The following is a 21,337-nucleotide window of genomic DNA, read 5'->3' as shown; positions in this document are numbered from 1 at the left end:
TATTTTTAAATTGGAAATGTGTGTTCTGTTAACTGTCAGTCATTACAGCAAGTTAAAATATCTGGAATTCCCACTGGAGAGCTCAGATACGAGCAGTTCAGTCCCGTTTCAGCACCATAAGAAAGCTGAAAGCAATCGTTTGGTGGTGACCAAGGACAAAGAGGAGAGGCATAGGCCTTACAATGCATTTAATGTGATGGATGGATTTTGTACAGTCTCTTATAGTGCTAGTACAGCCTGTATTTCAGACTTGCTTGGACAGCTTCAACAGAAGATATCAGAATTCCCCAAAAAGGATGATAGTGAAAAAGGGTAGAGAAGGGCTCTGACTGGGACACCTTGGAGACCTAGAAGTTGGAGCTGTGTCTTGGCCTTGTTGTTGATGTCATGGTTTTTCCAGTCAAGAAGAGAAGAATTAGGATAAACTTCTAACCCAGACATTCCACTCTCTAGCAAGGCTTTCAGATTACAATCAGACTGCTTAACTTGTGTTGTAGAAATACTTACATGAGAACTTTGGATACTTGCTCTTCCATGTGCGTTTGTACCCATTAGTCTCAGTGACATCATTGACCTTTCTCACCATTTCTCTCAGGATATCTATGAGTTAAAGGAGCAGATTCAAGATGTAGAAGGCAAATACATGCAGGGACTGAAAGAAATGAAGGTACTGGTGTACTGCAGTGTGAAGTGTGCTAATTAACCCCAGCTAAAAGTTCACAGAGCCAGAGTGAGACCTAGCACTGACCTTGAACACTTTTCTTCTGGGAGGGGTTGTACACTGTGGAAAGCATTACATTACCAGGAGAAGTGTCCCTTCTGGTGTCTGTTGATTGTGGTGAGCAATGCTTCCAAATATGAACTGAAAGACTGCTGATTGCTATTGCATGTCTTACTTGATGTTCTGAAAAGGTAATCATTCTGCTTGCAAATGAAAATTACTAGATTGTGGGTGTTTTTTTTAAATAGCTGTGTAACCCAGGAAGCTTCCCAAAATTGAAAGCTGGCACCAAGGAAGCACTTACAACTTCCACGAAGCTAGAAAGGAGTTTTGATGCAACGATTAACACGCATCTCTGGTGATTTGTACCTAAGCCACAGCAGGTCTCAATAGCAGTGTTTAATTCTGGCTTTACTTGGATGTAAAGGTGTCCAGGTGCCCAACTGTGGTGGAACTTGGTGCTAATAAAACCAAATGTAGCATGCTGAAGGACTGCTGCAGCAACTCCCTTAACTTACTTACATGTACTTCCTTTCCAGCTAATTTCTGAGATTAATCTTTCCACTGTTTCCAAATACTGACTGCTTTCCTGTGCTTAATATTTCTTACCCTTGGGCTGGAAAGCATGCCAAAACACAACTTGTGTTTCAGGAGATAAATTTATACAGGCTCAAAGACAAATGCTCTTATTTGTCGATAGAAATAGAAAACAAACTGGTTCAGAATTACTGTTGTGATCATCTCACTCCGTCATCCCCAGCTCTGTTTATTGAATGGAATGGGAAGTACATGGAAGTTGCCCTTGCTATAGGAGCAATGCCAATAGTGCTGAAGTTCCTAGAAAAGTTGCTTGATCTGGAAACTAAAACAATGTGTGTCTTAGCATATTCTCACTGGTTTGCCCATGTAAGACCTTTGTCACCATATTAAAATCAAGTACTGCAAGTTTGGCTGCGCAGCATGGGAATGGTCCTGATCCTTATTTTGCCACTGTCTGTTGTTACAAACATCTCAGTCTCTTGTATTCAGGCCAAGTTGTTCAGATGGGTTTTCAGGACACTGGGATTTGTATCTTACAGAGTAAACTTGTTAAGATGGAAAGCGATTTAGGAAACAAAAATAGTGCATCACATCACAAAAGCTGCAGCTTTCACAGCAAATGTTAACTCCGGAGTTAGTGTACTTAGTAATACCAGTGTCTCCTACCTCACACTGAAATTTGCCTGACATGGCTGTTAAACTGCCTTATGTTAAAGCCTACCCCACTGAGATTGGACGACCTGAAATGATCTTAAATCAAGGTTAGTTTACCTTTAAAGAAAAAGAATTTGCAGCTTGTCATATCTTCATCAGCTGCTTTGAGCTGCCAGCATTCAGGGGCAGGGGGAGGAGGGAGAAGGAAGAAAACCCTGAGAAAGCAGGAGCTGAAGCAGCAGAGAACAGGAAGCATTTTAATTCACCCCAAGGTAAGGTTTCTTGCTCGTTAACAGAAGTGGGAACGCAGGGGAGGTTATCCTCACCTTGGGACAGCTGCTAAGTCTGTCCTGCAGATGATTAGCACTGGTTTCAACAGGACTACTGAGGAGGCTTGTGGTTTTATACCTTCAATTTCTCCCTTAAGGTCTCGGCTGGCAGAACAATGTTTTGTGGCTGACCTCTCACTGTGGTTGCTTTGTTGTTTGCAGGACTCTCTAGCTGAAGTTGAAGAGAAGTACAAAAAGGCTATGGTGTCAAATGCTCAACTAGACAACGAGAAAACAAATTTCATGTACCAAGTAGATACCCTGAAGGATGCACTCTTAGAGTTAGAGGAACAGCTCGCGGAATCCAGGAGGCAGTATGAAGAGAAGAGTAAAGTATGTATACAGAAACGGCATGTTATTTAGCAGTGAAAGACTTGTGGGGGGCTGACATCTTTGAGAGGATCAAAGCAAATCACTATTCCAGATTTTAAATAAGTTATTTTTTACAGAGCAGCATGCTGTGTGCTTGCAGTCATACGAGTAGGATTTTTCCTTTGGCTTGTGTTTGAGAAAGCAATTTCTAAAGTGAAGAGATATTTAATATGGGAAGGATACACTGTAGTACTACTATAGTATCAGGCATCCTTTTGTACTGTACATTGGAGGTGAAGATTTTGTTTGTGGTAATTTCTGGAGTATTTTAAGGCATGAAACTCTCTTCCAAAGAGAGTTGTGCAGCTTGTAGATTTAAAGCAGCTGCATGGCTGAGCATGGCATTGTTTTGCATGAATTCAGCATCTGAGAGCTAGTAAGCTGGTGTTAAATAATGCATCTGGTGCTTGGGTTAGCTTCTCTGAACTGTCCCTTTAGCATGGGGGCATTTTACTATAGTGTGCTGCAAAGCATACGGTTCCTGGAAGATTTGGTGGTTGGTTTGTTTAGTTTTGGTTGCTTCACTGGTTGTCTTTTCATCTGTTTCGTTTTGATTTGGGTTTGGCTTTTTGTTTGTTTGGGGTTTTTTAAGTTCTTAATACCTAGTGAATTTTTTTGCACCGTTCTTACATAGGAAGTGGGGGTTAAATTCCCATCCACTCATCTGTGAAGTCAGTAGGAGTTGGGTGTAACAGCTATTCACTGGCATCGTGCTGCTCAGTTTGTGAAGCTGGCTAAACAATGTCTGTCACTTCTATGTTTGATGTAATGTATCATTTCTTTGGGAAAAGGACAAATAAGACAACACTAAAACTGTACTCTTGTGGGACTGTAATTAGGAGCACATTGAGGAATTGCATGGCAGTGAGCATTTTCTTGGTTGCTGGGCTTATTTCCTCCAGTTTTTCCTGGGATGCTATTTTTGATCGATTCCATCTCATGAATTTTTCATCATTCATAGGAATTTGAGAGAGAGAAGCACGCTCATAGCATATTGCAGTTTCAGTTTAAGGAAATCAAAGAGGCTTTGAAGCAAAGAGAAGAAATGCTTGCAGTAAGTAACTTCATTCTTTTTACTGGTTCGTTTGATCGCTGTGTGCCCAGTTAGCAGTAACTGTGTAGAAAGGAAGGAATTTTGTTCCCTTCTCAAGTTTCTCACCTGAAGAAATATTAGTGTTCCAGGCCAAGCAGGTTCAGACTAACTTACAGGAAATAGTATTTTCCTAAGTATTATCTGAAGTTGTAATGTCCACGATGTGAAATAAGCTGTTTTCTCAACAGCTGCTTTGTGGAGATGTAGAGGAAAGCAGTGGAACTGTCTGACTTTGTAAATCAGCTTGCGAATAGTAAGGTTGCCTTAGGAGAAGCATAGATTGAGCTGAGGTGTGAGAAGTTATGATATTGTGCATGCAGATACCCTTTTACTTCACCTGACTTTGTGTTCTTTGGCATCGCTGCAATCTCGACTGTCTTTGTTAACCTGTTCCCTACTTTCTGTCTTCTCATTTTGCTCCTGTCTCTCAGGAAATCCAGCAGCTGCAACAGAAACAGCAGAGCTATGTCAGGGAAATTTCTGATCTTCAGGAGACAATAGAGTGGAAAGACAAAAAAATAGGGGTAGGACTGTCAACTCCTGAAGTGTGTTCAGAGTGTCGTTCTTCAGCTGATCCTGCTTTTGCAAAACCCCATGAATAATAATACTCCTGAGTGACCCTGCTTGGTGTGGCTGGCTTAGTATATTTCCAGTGAACTAGCAAGTAGTGCATTTTGTCTTTGTTCAACACCATAAAATCCAAGAAAAACTTAGCAGCTGTTCTGAATTCGAAACACAGGGGTTTTTATTTGCCATGGTGCTTCATTTGTGTGTGCTGTACTGAGAAGGAAAGTGCTATTTATAATGCTGTCAGCACTGGTTTTTTGCTTGTTTGGATTCAATCTGCAGACTGGAGTGTGATCAAGGAGCAACAGAGCTCTTTGTGGCCTGTGGGGATGGAAGTCCCGAACTCTCCCTTGCTTCTCATGCCTTCCCACCACCCCTTATCAAAGCCAAATGGAAACACGCTCTTAAAGAGAAGCATTGCTTTCTTTTCTAGCAATGAATACTGGAAGAATTTCTGAATGTAGAAGGGAAACAAGTCATACTGCTGACGTCCAGTAACTTCTTGCAATTTGAAACTCAAGTGTCTGATTTTTGTTATTGTTCTATTTGTGCATTTATATAAGAAATATCAAGGCGGATCCGTACTAGATGACACCTTTGCAACACATCCCAAAGTCTGGATGACTTAATTGCAGTTTTCAAGTTAATTGAAATGTAACGCAGCCATCATAGTAGCCTGTGCAATTAATAGCCCTTTTATAGACCATTAAAATGTCAGGCCTGCTTTCATGCTCTTGTCTGAGTACATGGGAATCGCTTTATGTCTTCAACGTACGCGTTGAAGTAATATGAATGGACTCATCTAGCAGATAAGAGGGAAAAGTAGATCCTCATTTGAAGGGTTTCTAACAAAGCTTGGGCTCCGAGTGTCTTTAATAGGAATTCCTGGAGCTGATTATTACTGAATAAGCTGTGCATTTCTTGGATTTGAAGCTTGTCTGTGTGTCTGAAAACTTGGTCCTTTAGTCTTTGAACTTTACTTTTTCCACATATCACTTCCACGAATCTTTGAATATCTTAAATCTGCTCATTCTTGTTTACACTTGCTTTTCATGATCTTTACTTTTCTCCTTTTCCTCTCTTCACATCTCTTCCCTCTCTGTCTGTGTTGCGAACTCAGGCCTTAGAGAGGCAGAAAGATTTCTTTGATTCCATAAGGAGTGAGCGGGATGACCTTAGAGATGAAGTGATTATGCTGAAGGAGCAACTGAAGGTATGCAAGAGGAGTAAGAGAAGCTTACTGCTTACTGACTGCTGACCTTTCCTTCCTATGCATTTTTGTAGCTGAGTAGCGAGAACTCTTGCTGTGTTGCCTATAAGTTGCCATTTCAGACATTTTCTGATAAAGTCCTTCCCCCTAATTGATTGTGAGCTCTTAGTATAGCCTGTAATGTTCAGCATTAAACTGTTGCTTTTGTAGGAGACTCATCTGTGAGAAGCCCTTGACACAGCAGAATTATGCTTAAAGATCGAAGCCTTGCTGGTATCACGTGCTTTCTGTGATGCTGGCTAAACAGAGAACTGTAATATCCTGTGCTATTTTCTGACTTCCAGCCATTTTTAATGGAGCAATTGAAGCAATGATTTGATCAGAATGTCAAGGACGAGAACATCTGAACAATCCTACTCTTAACTGAGCAGCAGGCTTTAAAGTGTTGCTTTTGCTTCCCTGTAGAAACATGGAATAATCCCAGACTCTGAGGTAGCCACCAATGGGGAGGCATCAGACGTTCTTGATAATGAAGGGCACTTGGATTCTTCCAAAACAGTTCAAGGCACAACGCAGGCATTAAAGACAGCAGGGGACGGGATGCTAGGTAAGTGCTGGCTGTCCTTCTGTATCTTTCTGTCTGTCTGTCCGCTCATTCCTCTCTGCTTGGAGTTTGGGCTTTTGTCAGTGGGACAATTAACACGTCACGCAGCATGCCACTTGTTGAATCACTTGTGCTTCACATCACGTTGTGCATTTTCCTGCTTCATATTTAGTATCACTTCAAGTGTGTTGTGCAGTTTCCTGCAAAAGCAGACTTCATTCCCCCTTGGAGGTGACAAAGGACAAGAATACCAATATTACACGGTACAGATAAGTAGCAGTCATTTGGATTACTATTTAAACTCTCAACTGTCCCAAATTCATGTCATTCAGCGTTTTTCTGCACGCATCTTAAAGAATCAAGATCAAAGCATTTTAGTTTCACATAAAAAGCTTGTATGTTGGTTCACTTACGTACCTGAGAACTGTCAGCGTTTGCTGAACAGAAACGGTGGTCACCATTAAAACCCTCTGGTGCATGAATTCTTTATTCTTGGTATCTCATACTGTTGAGCAGTTCCTTTTACCACTTCAGCCTCTTATGATGGAATGAATGCCATTAAATTTAATGAATTTGACTCTGAGACAGATGCTGTAAGGAAGGAGAAATCTGGTTGGCAAAAACTTCCTCCTTGTCCAGTTGTGATGAGTGACCACTCAGAGAACTGTTAAAATAGCAAAAGGGATTTTTGTTGTTACTGCTCTAAATCAGCATCATAGTAAATAGCTAGAAGCCAACAGTTGCAAGTGCAATTTATCTTGCTGTTGGCTGCTTTTTCCTCACTCTGTTTTTGTATGGAAACAATATGGAGCACCAAAATCAAGGTAAGGGTATATATTTAAATGTAATATGCCTTCTGTCTTTCCTTATTCTGTTTATTTGAAAACAGGTACAGCATAGACTCGAAAGCTAACTGCTGAAGCCGCAGTGTTGATTTAGTACCTGTTGCTTCTAAGTAAAGTTGGAAGAAAACAACAACCAACCTACAGAAGTCCCCATCCCTTTGAGTGGATGGAGTGGCACTAAGTGTCTGTGTTGGTAATGTTGAACAGCTGAAACATGTGCTTGCCAATCAGATTTATATATATGTAAACACTGATGGTGCCTGTGATGAAATCCTACCGAGTTACTCTTGCTTACTTCATTTACTGGCATCAGAACACTCTTGCATGCACCACTGTTAGGCTTCAAGCTGTAGAAAATAACTGCCCAGGAGGTGCAGTCTGTACAGTTACAGAGTTACATCTGCAGATACCCTTGTTAAATTGCACTGCTTGAAACAGAGTTGTTTTCATCTTCAGAAGCTGTAATTCACATAGCCAAGAGCATAGATCTTGACAAAAACACAGGCCAGCACTGAAGGCTTTTCTTGCTTTGAGAGGGTGGTGGTGGTGAATTTCACTGATCAACAAACCCACCCCCTTACTAATTCAATTGCTGCTTTGCCTCACGTAATTGGCAAAAGCTGATCTTCCATTAACCTGTTCTTTGATTCATTCTCTTTCGGGTTTTAAGTGGGGAGGTAAGAGCTGTGGTGCGGTCCCTTCAACTTTCTCAATGGTCTTTTAGGCAAAGCCAAGGAAGTGGACATGAAAAATGAGATTTTGGAGGATGTGGGGAAAAGAGAAATCTTGCAGAATTCTGAGCGTGAGGAACACAAAGAGGAGTCTGAGGAACAGGAAGTACAGACATTGCATGCTGATGAAAATACAAAGGCAGAAAAAATGATTGAAGAAACTGATGCTCTGTCAACAGTGACGTTACCAGATAGTAGGTTCACAGAACAAATTCAAAGCCTTACAGAACCCGTGTCAGGGAATGCTTCTTCAAATGATGATAGTGATGCAGGTGATTTGAGAAAGGAGGCGCAGTCAGCAGACGCAGCAGCCCAGCAGCCTGTTAGCGAGGAGGTTGAACACAGTAACTTAAACCCAAGGACGACTGAGAACTCAGAAATGGGCTCACTGCAAGGTCAGGGTTTTGAGAGTCCTCAGGAAGCGCACAGTGACTTAGGTGTAGAGCATGAAGTGGAAAAAGCTGCTCCACAGCAGGAAGAAGGGGAGGATGTGGAAGCTAGCCATGCACTGAGTGCTAATGAGGTGGAGCAAGCAGCAGGCAGTGCAGGTGACAGCGGTGAGACGGTATCTGGCCTGTCAGGGCTACCAGAGCCTGTGCTAGCAGGCTCACGTAGTGAAGAGGTAAAGGTGGAGGGCCATGCTGAAACACTCCAGAGCTCGGAAGAAAGTGCTGAAAACAAAGTGACAGAGGTCTTGGAGAAAGCTCTTGTCGAAAGCAAAGACTGCACTGATGGAATAGCTGATGAAACTGGAGGTGATAGAGCTAGAGAACAAAATGAGGTTGGGAGTGCAGTTGAGGGTCAGAAAATGAAAAGAGATTCCATGGGCTTAGAAGGGGAGGAGTCATGTGAAAGTGGTGCCCCATCAGATATAAATGAAGAGGGAGGAGATCAGGCACACATCCAGCCAGTTTCCTCAGAGGATGGTGAGTTAGCATTATTAGAGGAGCAGAATACACAGGAGCAAACAGAACTTAAACCTGCTGAGAAAGATGGACAGGAGGCGTGTTCAGATTCTGTAGAAAAGCAGGAGAAGGCATCCGGGGAGCCTGTGGGCTCTGCTAACAAGGTAGAAGGAAGTGCACTGCATCAGACAGAGCCAGACATGGGCACTGTGAAAGAAATGGCATCTCAGGAAACAAGTTTAGACACAGGCTTTTCAGATGATGGAATCGAGGGAACAGAAATGCAAACAGGAGACGTGTCTGGGAATGGAGAGGAAAACAGAATAGAATGCTTAGAGCGTAATAGAACAGAAGACTTAAAGCCAGAGGCAGAGCTTCAAACAGTTCAGTGCAGTAAAGAAACAACAGGTGATACAGAGGATGAGAAAAATAGTTCTCTAGAAAGTGAAGCACAGAATGTAGTCCAACATGAGGAAGGTGAATCTAAAGAGGAGTCCATTGTATGTCATAGTGTAACTAGTGAGAACCAAGTAGATAAAGAAGCACTTAAAGAAAATAAAAGACATTCAGAGCTTGCAGACCACCAGGGTGATGAACTTACTTCTATGGAAGATGCAGGTAATTCTCTTGCACAGAAAGCTGAGCTGGATGAAAACGTTAGTGAGCAACTTAGACTAGAGGGCCAAGCAGAGGAAGAACAAGAAGACGATGGTGATGCATTTGATTTTGATGAGGATTCAGAACAGACACTGGAAACTGATGAAAAATGCGATGGAGAAGAAGTTGATGCACAGAGTGAAGAGGATGACAGAACAAACAGCGTGATGAGAAAAACTGCCCAAACAGGCGAAGAGGGAGACAGAACTGGCAAAATAGAAACCATGGACACCTTGACTGAAGGTGACAGCTTACAGCATAACAAAGGAAATGAGTCTGAAGAAACAGGGCGCTTGCAAGAGGAAGCATCAGCACTGAAAACTGACGAGAAGGCTGATGTGTTGGCAGGTGAAAACAAAGCATCAGATTCTAATGAAGCGGAAAAGGCACCAGGTGAAAATGTTCCAGAGCAGGATTTGGAAAGTGCTGGCTGTAACAGGGCTGAAAGCAAAGAGGATTTGCGAGGTGGTAGGAAGGGCAAGGGTAAATCTAAAGATGACTGTACAATGTCCTGAGTTCTGAATGTCAGTCCATACAAGTTAGAAGCCATTTGATCAGGCTCTGTACCGAAGCACGCGCTTTGCACGATAAATCAGCCCTTAGGAATATAGGAATACTCTTAAGGAGTTCATTTTTTCCTTGCAGGTAGATCTCATAATACACTGTTTGGTCATGTAAGCGGTGATAATGCAAATATTAGATGATTCACTGACGTACCTAGCCACAAAAAATCATCCAGAGGTTTGGTTTTGCTGTGTCTCAGGTTAAATGTGTGTCACCAAACAAAGCAAGCTTCACAAAGGAACTGATCAGGCTTTTGCACTTAAAGTACTTCTGGTGTTGATAACTGCTGCTGAGGAGCTTTTGTATGAAATTCCTACTTTCTAGCCTGGAATAAAAGTAGATTATCTGAACGTGCTTGTATGTGCAATAGGACTACAATAAGAATGTTGATGCTTTGTCATGAAGGAACTCAGAAGATCAGCAACACTCAGATGTAATGCTAACATTTGTTGCTGAGCAGTTAAAGCCTAGGAGCCCTTTCCCATAGCAAAAGAAGAAGAAAAAAAGATGCCCTCATTCCACTTTTTGTATGTATGTTTCTTAAAAGGACATATTCCAAACTATTGGTAGATCACTGTGAATTAAGGCTCAGCTTTGGAGGAACAGTAACACGATTTGAAGGAAATGCAACATGTAGGTTGCTGAAGGGAGCAAACATGTACGTGTTTACTTCATCTGGGCACTTTGCACCACAACAGGCCTTTTGCACCATGTCTCACGTGGGTTTTGTATTTTTTTCCTAAGAAAGTGTCAGTACACACTGTAACGTGCTTAGGTTTGCTATCCAATACTGTACCTATGAATATATAAATATATTTTTAAAACAAGTGTTTAATATTGCATTCCTTATTGCATTATATATATATATATATTTTTTGCAAGAAATATTATGAAAGAATGGTTTTCTTTGAAAAATTCTTTCTTCCTCTTTTTCTGGAGAGACGGTAACTCAGGATGTCTTAATCCTCATGGATGTCAGACCAAAGGCTGTTTTTCCACATATGAGCCCCCGTGCCTTTTTTTGGAAAGCTGGATTACCTTGTATTACTGGCATCAATGAGACACTTCAACCCATTGATGTATTTCCACTTGCATTGTTACAGTGCTTGGCAGGAAGATGGTGTTTTGCATAATTAATAATTAGCTGGAGGTTGTATGAAGTGATGAACATGCAAAGGGAATGCAAGTTGAGGAGCTGGGGGGCTACAGAAGGTTCTATCTGTTGATGTTACAAAGTTGACAGAGTTCAAATAGACTGCAAAATTACAAGATGTATATCAAAGTGTACTGAGCTGTATATAATTAAAATAAACATGTTTTATACTTCAAATTGTCTGTCCGGAGCGCTCTTTATAAACTTGTGTAAATATTTGTTTAAATCCTTCTCACTTCAAAAACCCTTTTCTCGAGCTTTCTTTTTTAAATACAAGTATTGCTTTGTGCTACGTAGATGATAGAGCTGTCCTGTGAGGAACAGGCGGCCTTTGAGGACGTTCAGTGTTTGATGAGACCATAGCTCTGCACTTGTGACAGCACTGTAAGCCTGTAACTCTTTTCATATGGCTTCTTTCCAGCTTAGAGCAGCTTCAGTGTGGTTTCTGTAAGTATTAGCAGTTGTTCTTACTGTTACACTTAATTCTAATCTAAAGAGTCACCGTTCTCTAAAGCATCATTTCTTATTATATAGCATTGTGTAAGTAAGATTTTTTTTCTTTGCCACGCTCAGCTGTAACGTATGGTTTAATGTTGAAAGTATTCTAAATGCGTGTATGTTTAAATGTTACAGTGTTATATTTAACTAAATTCATGCCAGACTTTGCCTAAACTTGTGGATGGGTCTATAAACAACTCTCATTGAAATGAGGCACTTGCCAACATTTCCTCTATTTTTCATGAGTTTGTTTCCAACAGGAGTGCTGCTTGATTGTTGAAGGGGAATTAATGGAGACCTATTTTTAACCATTTTTTCCACTTCAGAAAATACGGTGTCCTTAGAGAAGTCCCTCTGTAGAGCTAAGTCATGGAAAGAGATGACACCTCCAGCCTTAACTGCCCTTGTGCGTGCTCTCATCCCACAGCACCTTGCCAAATCTCAATGATACTAGGGCAGGAACAAGAACACGGGGCAGGTGATGAAGAACAGCTCGGGTATCATAAATCTCCCCATGAATGCTGCCTCTTGGAACCTGTGTCGGCAGCTGGTCCTTGCCTTCTGGAATCGGACAGGTACCATGAAGAAGGAGGTGATCTGGGTGTTTCTGGCTCTTTGCTTTTCACTGGAATCTTCTTTCCTGCTGCAGTGAGCGCTGGTCGCAATGCGTAGGGCTTTCATCTCTCAAAAGAACTTCAAACACTCATTGTGTTCTGTGTTTGAGACCTAGGGGCACGCGTAGCCTGGAGTGCTGGGTTTATGCGTACTGTGACTTCACAGCTAGCCTCAAGTGCTGTCAAAAGCAGTAGCTGAAATAACTTTGGTATTCAGCAGGTAACAGTGAAAGGCCTCAGTCAACAGTCCCTTTGAAAGAGTGGTCCTGCTGTCACCTTCAAAATCTGTGCTGTAAAGCCAGTGCCTTCTAACTCCAGTGCTTATCCTCATGCTTGCTCATGAACTTCCCTCTTCTGGGGAAGAGTGAAAGGCATTCTGTTGTTATATTCTTCTTAATTTAAACGATGTAGTATATTGATGGCTCCAGAGTAGTGGTATTGTCCAGCCTGTTGTTGGATCCCTGCAAGCTGATTGGAATAGCTGCTTGAAACTGCTGGTGTATTCTCAGGGGTTGCAGCCTTTGCTGCTTGCCTTCCCATCCTCCAAGGACAGCTTACCCTTTTCAGCCACACTGCCATGAATTACGTGGTAGACCATGCAAATCATTCAAGTTATCAACAGCTGCATCCCACTGCACACTATCCTCAAAGTAGGAAGAGGCACCGGGTATCTGTGGGTGATCAGGGGATATCAGCTCAGCTTTGCCACTGAAGCAGCACAGTGAGTCAACCACTTTCCCAAAGCGATGACAATGGTCGTGTGGCTTCAAGAGCCTGAGCAACAGCAGAAAGCACTGGTAACCACAGAGCTGCCACCATCCCACCTGTCCTGTTGTCAAAAAGAATGGCACTGCACCCGGCCTGCTCCTGTCCTTCCGTTAGGCAGGAATATTTCACCCCACAGCAGTGGCTGTGCTAATAAGTTATTTGATTCTTTGGAGTCCCTTAAGTTAGGGCTAATTTCTTCTGCATCAGTCCTTGTTCTCTTTGCCTACCATTAGTAATTCCATTTCTTTATCTCTGATGAGCTCTGGCACCAACGCTTATCTGAATATCTGTGACCTTCCTTTTACTGTTTGCTCTCCTTGCTTTCTTCATTGGATTTCATCTTCCTTCCCTGTCATCTTTTTACAGGATGTGTCTTCAGCCTCTTTCCACGTAGGCAGATGAAACTGTTTTCTTATTTTACACTTGGTGTTTTTTTTCTCGTTAGTTTACACAAACGTAAATGTATTTTTTTGTCTTGTGACAATGCTCACGTGTAAGAGCACCGGGTGTGTGACAAACAGCTGTGAAAAGGGATAGGACTTGAGGAGGTTCAAAAGGAATGCACAGAGCTGCTGTACTGGGGTGTTACGTTGATATCTGTATTTGGGTGTCGCATCAGAAGTCGAGGTCAAGGTTTGATTCCAGGCTCTGGAATCACTGCTGATACGGGGAACTTGTACATGCATTTATGACCTTTGCATTTTAACAATTGAACAGCTAACAGGCAGGACCTTAGAGGTGGAGCTGAGCACACTCACTGCCTTGGTTCTGCACAGTTGACTGCCTGCTGGCAAGGGAGGGAAACTAAAGAAAACTGCAACAAACGTGTGTGTCAAACCTAAATAACTGCAACAAACAGACATGTGGAGTAAGACCTATCTGAGGTCAGTATATCCTCTTCTGATAAGAATGCTGGTTGGTGATGTTTGGTGTACTTCTGTTGAGGTGGCTGAACACGCTCAGGCTGTCAATTAATGAGGTAGAGTGACTTCAATTACCGTAAAAACTGAGAGTTATCATTTGCTGCATACAGTACCTGCTAAAATACTTTCACGTGTTGCATTACTAGGAAAGAAGAAACAAGTGATTTGGTTACTCACTGCTGCTTTCCAGTTGTCTCACTGTGTATCGTGTTCTTTATTAAACAATGCCACGCACATCTGTTTGCTGATCTGCTGTACTTCCAAGTTCAAGTCACAAGGAGTCTAGATTGCCTGTTGCCTTCTTGATGTCTGACTGGGACGATTGACTGTGAAGGGTTAAAGAGCAAAGAATGCTTACCAGGCTCTTGAGTTTGAAATAAAAGTAATGTCGTGGGTAAATGTTGTATTTGTCACAGTACTGAAGATAACGTGATGCCATTTCATGCTGTTCAGTTTTCCTTTTGAAGTGAGGATTTTCAGCGCAGAGAATGTGCATAGCTATGATTATAGGTGTTTGTGGTGTTTTCATTGTGCTGAACTGTAAAGATTTGTGAGATTTTGTGTTGCAGCTGTTGTGTTTGACCCTAGAGTTCTTGCATGCTAACCTAACGTAGAAGATTAGCCTCTTTGCATGCAGTGGGTGCCGTGACAAGCATGCTCTGTGGGAATGACATAACCTCCCCTGGCTGCAGCCCCTTCCCAGTCCTGTTGTGGCCTCATTTCCCGTGGTACGTGCGTAACTACCTTCATTGTTCCCTTCACTAACCTGAACGGGTCCCTCTTGTATCAGATAACTCTGAAACGCGTGGCTCACTGAAATCAGCACTGAGCTTTCAGTTTTCTCTTTCAGAAAGGCTGAAAAAGCTCATTGGTGAACGAGAGTCCTTACTAGACCAGGTGAGCACGTGAGAACTGAAATGCTGTGTGTTCACTTAACGGATGATAACAATAATACAATCTCAGGAAACCAGGATGCCCCTAACACAGACTACAGAGCATACATGCTGTTCTTTCAGAACGTGTGCTGCTTTTTATTGCCAAAAACTTGGCTGCTTCCCTCTGGAATTCTCCTGTGCGTTAACACAGGGTGTGAAACAGATGACCCAGGGGCCTGTTTTGTGTTGCTAACATTCAGTGCTCTGAGTATTCCAGACTGCTGTCTGTAGCCACCTAAACCTCCTCCTCCATAACCATGTCTGAAAAATAATACTTTGGACTGAGCGAGGCCAAGGGGGAAAAGGCAAATATGGTCCAGAAATTAGAAAAGCAAATGTGACCTTCAAGAGTAAGCCTTCCTGATGGCTGGTTCTGTGGGCAGCAGGCAGTTTGGAGAGAATGCTGGTGGGATTACAGTAGATTGGTAAATAACAAAGTAATTATTGCTGATACCACGATATAGAGGTTGTGATCTTCATGCAGAACTCTTGAGCTGATCTGTTTCTCTGTGTCACGCTCTATGCTTCCATTCACAGACAGTATCCTTGGCCTTGGGCTTTCAAGCACAATCAATCACAGTTTGGGGTTACTAAGGATGTTTTATGTGATTGCCTACAGAACAGTTCTGGCTTTTCTAATAAAACATTCTTCTTCCTCCTATTATTCTTGTCCCAAATTTACACATAAGCACTGATACTTAAACTATGGTGAGTCACTTGCCAGAAGAATTTCTGGGAAATGTAAGAAAAGATACATGTTTTTAATTTAGTTTGGAGGGAAAAAACTTCATAACATTCAGGAGAGTCCTGAAACAAGTGTCTTATTTTAATAATTGTGTACCTCAGGTTAAAAAATTAAAGGGACAACTGGAAGAGAAGCAGAAGAATGGCAAGTTGGAGAACGCGCAGTCTGAAGTAGAAGTTCTGGAAAATGGGACGGATATGCACATGATTGACCTCCAAAGTAAGCTGTGCTTTCATTTTGAGAGAACCTTTGTGTTGTGAATGAAGCTGAGAGAATGTGCCTGTGCAGTGGACATGTGGCCTGAAGTAAGAGTGAGCCTTCAGTCCCAAGGGAGTTCCAAAATGGGAGCCAAAATGGGCACTGAGTGGGTTTACCTGGCAGCTCTTAGCACAGAAGGAAACCCAAGGCAGGGAGCTGCTCTATCACTGCCCCAAGTAGTTTCCTGGAATGTGGAAGTGTTGTGACAGCTTTGTTGAGCCTTATTCTCACATCTCTTATAAATCTGCAATTCTTTTAGGAGATGCCAACAGGCAGATCAGTGATCTCAAATTTAAACTAGCCAAGTCTGAGCAAGAGATAACAGCACTGGAGCAGAATGTAAGTTCCCGTTTTGTTCTGTTTGTTTACTCTTGATGAGAATGCAGAGAGTGTATTTTACTCCATGAAAAGTGCAATCTTAATTGATGTGACTTCCCTTAAAATAAAAAGCAGGATTGTTGGAGCACCGAGGCTCTTGAAGTTAAGCCATGAGGACTAGAATACTTTTCTTCATCTCTAGGGGAAAGTCAATATATTATTCATGTCTACCAAATGAAAAGCTCTCAAACACAGATGTGTACTCAGAGCACTTTATGAGCTCCTCAGAACACTTTCATGTGTCTAGCTGCTGGCAGTTTTCAAATGGCTCCTGGCACATGAGATAGTATGTGTGGGTTTTGTGCAGTGCTGTTCAGATGTAACTGTTTGCTCGTGATCAGAGTATAAATGGCTAGGTTTAGTAAATGGGCTGTGATTTCTGTTGCTGGAAGCGTATGAAATACGGGTACATCTAAGGGCTCTGGAGGTAGTTGCCATGTCTTCTTTCATACGTTTTTCTCAAAACATGCCTTTCTTTGATTGAAGTGAATCCACCAACTTTCATACTGCTTAACTATCAGCAGAGGAGTAAAGCTTCAGAGTGATCTTTAATTCCAAACGTTTGCATTTGCAATAGGTAATACGACTGGAAGGTCAAGTAGCCCGATACAAAACTGCTGCTGAAAATGCTGAAAGAGTAGAAGATGAGCTGAAAGCAGAGAAGCGCAAACTACAGAGAGAGGTAACTAAATGTAACTGTCACAGGAAACTCAGGTGCTGCTTGTGCAGCCTTCAGATGCTCAGCTTTGCATGTTGATCTCAAGCTGTAAGTGAATGTGAATTGTTCCTTTTCTTGCTCAGTTATCTGTTCGTGCCTCTTTCCTGTTGCATTCCCATCCAGACTCTGCCCATATTTTCTCTTAAAGCACACTTTTCAAGCTCTTCATAATTTCAACCTTATTTCTTTTACTTTGTGTTGTCTTTAAGCAACTGCTACAGCCAGCCTTAAATATGTCAGCTGCTTTCACACTGGCCTCCTAAGGGGTTTTTCCACTGTGGCTCTCTGTACCATAAAAACTAAATAGCTCTTCCTGCTATGCTGCCTGTAATAAGTGATGCCTTGTGGAACTTACCCTTCTGTCTTGTTGTCTCGCTTATCAGATAAGATTCATTCCCCTTAAGACACTGGGGCTGGTGCTTGTAAAGGCATTATAAGCCACCACAGCATAGAGATCACGAAGAAGCTCGGACCACAGTTTATAAACATCACATTTGCTTGAGAGAAGGACATTAATTTCTAGCTTTTTTTTTTTGGAAGGGGGGGGTGAGGTGCTGGATTGTGATATCCAAAAATGCTTCAGATATTCTTGTTTAAGTTGTCTTTAAATTAAAGCTCAGGATTTGTGTTGTTAATTCCAGGGAAGTACTCCAGTAGCTGTGCTAAAGGCTTCTTTCTCTTGGGCTAAGGAGCCTTGAAGTCTCTTCCACAAAGTGCAGTGGCTTCAGTCAAAACCTGCAGCAGTTCTTAGTCTGTTGCTTAGGATGCTGTCCTGGAAGGCAGCGAGCTGCCCAAGGCCAGAAGGGTCCCAAATGCTGCAGTGCTCCCCTGGATGGCAGCTCTAGACTAAGGCATTTTTGCTCCATCTCTTCCTGTTCCTTCCTTCTGTCAGAAGGAGTGACACTTGTTTTTTCTCAGGGCCAGTCTAACTACTAGCAAGTCCCAAATTGAGGGAAGCCCTAAAATCTGCCTTGTGCTGTCATTGGCACCCTTATCAGGGTTTTGTATCTGTTACTCTGTGCTTTCTCCCTTGGTGGATGTTATAGAAAATTAAGGCTTCAAAGTCAAGTTTGTTTCTGTAACTCTGGGAACCAGAAATGGAAAAGTCAGGCACTGTGAGAAAGGTGTATGTCACCCAGCAGATCTGTGAACATCCCTGCCTCTGAAGCCAGGGCCAACTGTGAGCCAGATGTTCAACATTCTGTAAATAGTTTGGGTTCTTGGCACCGTGCTTAGAAACTGTGTGCGTGTGGCCTTCAAAGCAGCAGTGCTGCATTCACCATTAACTCCTCTCCCGGCAATTTTCAGCTGCTTTACCACGTAAGGAAGCTCCTGCAGTATTGTTGGTAACTATAAACTCTGCTTTATCATTGGAAAGGGCAAACACTGCAGAAGTGACGGGGTTGGTTTTTTTTCTGCTTCTTTCCTTCAGCTTCGTTCGGCACTGGATAAAACTGAAGAGCTGGAAGTCAGCAACGGTCATCTAGTGAAACGCTTGGAGAAGATGAAGGCCAACCGCAGTGCTTTGCTGTCACAGCAATAACCACCAGCTCTCAGTGGAAACGACTGCTGGACAGAATCCGAACGGCGTTACAGATGCTTCTGTGTCTTGCTGTCCGGGATGCTTTGCGTCATGCCTTCTGACAACAGACAACTGCAACATTTGCTAGGTGCCACGCAGCCGTGGTTCCCTTTACGCAGATTCAAACCTACTGCACTGTATCCGTAGGAGTAGCTGATCCACATGGCTGTGCCTGCGGGGCCCTTCTACGCACTGCTGTGGGTACAATACCTGTATGCCATGTAAGAAGCACATCGGGGCGCCGCGTTGAGTTCTCCCAGAAGGCACGGCAGCTGTTCCTCGCCATTTCAAATGGCATTCGAAGAAAACACTTTAACTGGACTGGAATTTTGTGTCTTGCTGAGAATTTAAAACACAACAACAAAAAAACACTGTAAGTTTTAGACTTTCTCATGACTGTATCTGTCATTTAGTGACTACGGTAGAGTTATTCATAGTAGGCTTTTCATTTACAAATCACTGTGGAACCACAAGCCATTACAAAGCAAAACTCCTTCAGTGGAAACCGTGGAAGAAGATGGTCTTGGAAGCAAAAGTGACCTTAAATGACTTTGCCAATAAAACAAAGGTGTTTGGAGGGATTTTTGCACCGGTCGAATCATAAGACTATTTTATTTCAGGGTAAATAGGCAATAGCTTCATTGGATTTCAAATCTTATTTGTATTATTTAATCCCTGCTCTTGGAATTGAAGTAGAATACTTCTTAAGGATGTAAAGTTGTGTTAATAAACCAGCGTAAGGCCATGTTTGAAGAAGTGGTGGGTTTTGCACTTACATGACTTCAGTTTGTCAAAACAAGTGTCGTTTGCTTAAACAAAATACGTCATGGGTTTTCTACATCAGAAACTATCTACTGGTCCATGAACTGCTAGGAAAACACGCCGCTACAGAATGCAAGTCTAATCTTTAGAAAGTAACTGATAAGAAGCACTTTAGAAAATGTTACTGCATATGGGTGTTAGTTGTGTTTTTTACAAATACAGAGATAGCAAAATATTTCCTTTGCAAGTCATTGTAAAGGTTTTCCACTTCTCATGAAAGCTACCATAACCAGTTAAAATGATGCAGTTTACACAACTAGCACAGTAGCTCTGGACTGTGGAAAAGAACCTCTGAATGTACTACTCCAAGGAGAACAGCAGCTGAAGATGACATCTGCCCTTTCCCCTTCAGCCCTACCCCAGCAGTAATGCAGGTGAGCAATTCCCTAAGGGATCTGCTCGTGGGATGGAGCAGCATCTCCTGTTAGGCAGGAGCAGCCTTCCGTCAATACGGTTTGATTAAGCCAAATGCAAACTCAGAAGCCCGTGTTGTCCTAACTTGGTTTTGGATTTGCTGGTCCAGATCCTTCTCTAGCCTCTTCCTCATAGCCTGGAGGTTAGAGGATAAATTGCTGCTATTTGGAACATCAGGGGATTGCTGGTATCTTAGAGCACCTTCACAAGGCCAGTAAACCAAAACCTGTATCTGAATGTGTTTTGGCTAGGTTATAACACCTTCTTCTTTGTTCCCCTGAGTGCCCTGAACTTCAGGGGTGAAGTACTGAGGTGAATACTCCAGGATGTGGAAGAGGTAGGCTTGCTGTGCCTCTGAGGAAATAAGTGTGTCCTTGCTGGTCTATTGGGGTAGAACATGGGAAATGGAGGAATCGTAAATCATTTAATTTACTCTCCAGCTAGGGCTTTGGATTTTGTTTTCCTTTCCTTGAGAGGAGCATTCAGGTGCAAATCCATGTTTCTCATGGAATACCTCAAAATCGCTGTCGATACCTATTTACAACTTGATGTGACTTGTGTAATTTCTGGTGTACGAAGCCTCTGGGGCCTAAAAAAAGATGAGTTAAGGGTTTTTCTGAATGCAAATAAACATGCTAAATGCTACGTCTTGCTAACTGATGATGAAGCGTGGGATTACCATCAGTCATCTTATTTGTGGTAGCGGTGAGAAACTCCCCTGGCAATATTCAGGAGCAACAAATCAGAGTTGGTCCAAAAGGCTGAAAATAATGTTTTGCTCATCAAGAAGTGATGTGTTGGTTGTTTTTTTTTAAAGCAGATTGCATCTTGCACCCCATAAGCATTAGCCTCATGACAGAAATCAGCTGTGTATTTCAACCTGGATATGCTCTTAGTAGGAATCGTCGTGTGTGATGAAGTAGCTGGATGTTGAAGCTACGTTTTTTTCCCCCCATAACTTTCAGTATGACTTAGCTTTAGGATAAGGGAAGAGAAAGCACCGTTGGGTTTAATGCAAACTGGTTTGTGTCTTCCTGTGAAGAATGTACAGCAGGGCTTTGGATGATGACAGCAGCACGTGCCCACGTTGTTTCCATTGGGCTCCAGGCAGGGCTGCCTCCAATGACCCCACAATTCTCCTACAATTTCTATTTAAAACTGCTTTGCGTTTATTTTCAAATGTTAAATAATATTAATGTTTGCAGAATGGAATGTTACCCGAAAAAAGTTTATTGGTTGTTGGTTTTTTGTTTTTCTTCCTTTTTATATATAAATGTCAAGGAGTGTGGAAAAGGAAACTCATCAGCAGAAGTTGCCAATAAACAACATCACTTTGTCGGGTGCTTTTGGTGGTCTGTCCTCGTGCTGCTGCTGGGAAACGGCCCCCAGCAGCGCTGTGTGGGGATGCGGGGCCGTGGGGCTGAGGGCGGGTGGCGGGCTTCTGAAGGCGGCTGTGCTTCGGGGCTGGGTGCGTTCAGACCGCCGCTGCGTTGTTTAGAAGCCTCAACGCGTTTTTACCGCATTTTAAGGACTCTGGGAGAGCAGACCTTGCACCGCAGCAGCCAGCACCGAAAGCAATTCTGCATCAAAGCACTCAGGATAGCGGTAAGATACACGGCAGAGCGGCGGCTGCGTCAGGAGAAATGGCGGCGGCAGCGCGAGGGCTCCGCCTCAGCCAATCAGACGCGGCGGCCGTTGAGCGCGTGGCGGGCCGTTGGCGGGCGGGCTGTGCTGTGA

General features: G+C 42.7%; 1 protein-coding gene across 6 annotated transcripts in view; it reads left to right on the top strand.

The window, feature by feature from the left end:
- LRRFIP1 (LRR binding FLII interacting protein 1) overlaps positions 1-20,937 on the top strand; it is an 89,894-nt gene extending 68,957 nt beyond the window's left edge. For 2 of the 6 annotated variants that reach the window (XM_048954105.1, XM_048954106.1), the window contains 4 exons: positions 2,407-2,577; positions 3,578-3,670; positions 5,952-6,093; positions 7,660-14,647. In XM_048954105.1, the coding sequence (XP_048810062.1) occupies positions 2,407-2,577; positions 3,578-3,670; positions 5,952-6,093; positions 7,660-9,743 (2,490 nt within the window). In that variant the 3' untranslated portion in view covers positions 9,744-14,647. Of the gene's footprint in view, positions 1-595; positions 668-2,406; positions 2,578-3,577; positions 3,671-4,140; positions 4,234-5,396; positions 5,490-5,951; positions 6,094-7,659; positions 14,648-15,529; positions 15,648-15,945; positions 16,026-16,641; positions 16,747-18,214 lie in introns of those variants that run through there. The other 4 variants (XM_048954109.1, XM_048954107.1, XM_048954103.1 and 1 more) reach the window with 4 other exon arrangements.
- The last annotated feature ends 400 nt before the right edge of the window (positions 20,938-21,337 follow it).

Source organism: Lagopus muta, chromosome 8 (genome assembly GCF_023343835.1).
Source record: "Lagopus muta isolate bLagMut1 chromosome 8, bLagMut1 primary, whole genome shotgun sequence".
Taxonomy (NCBI): Eukaryota; Metazoa; Chordata; class Aves; order Galliformes; family Phasianidae; genus Lagopus; species Lagopus muta.
This window is presented reverse-complemented; position numbering and strand designations above follow the sequence as displayed.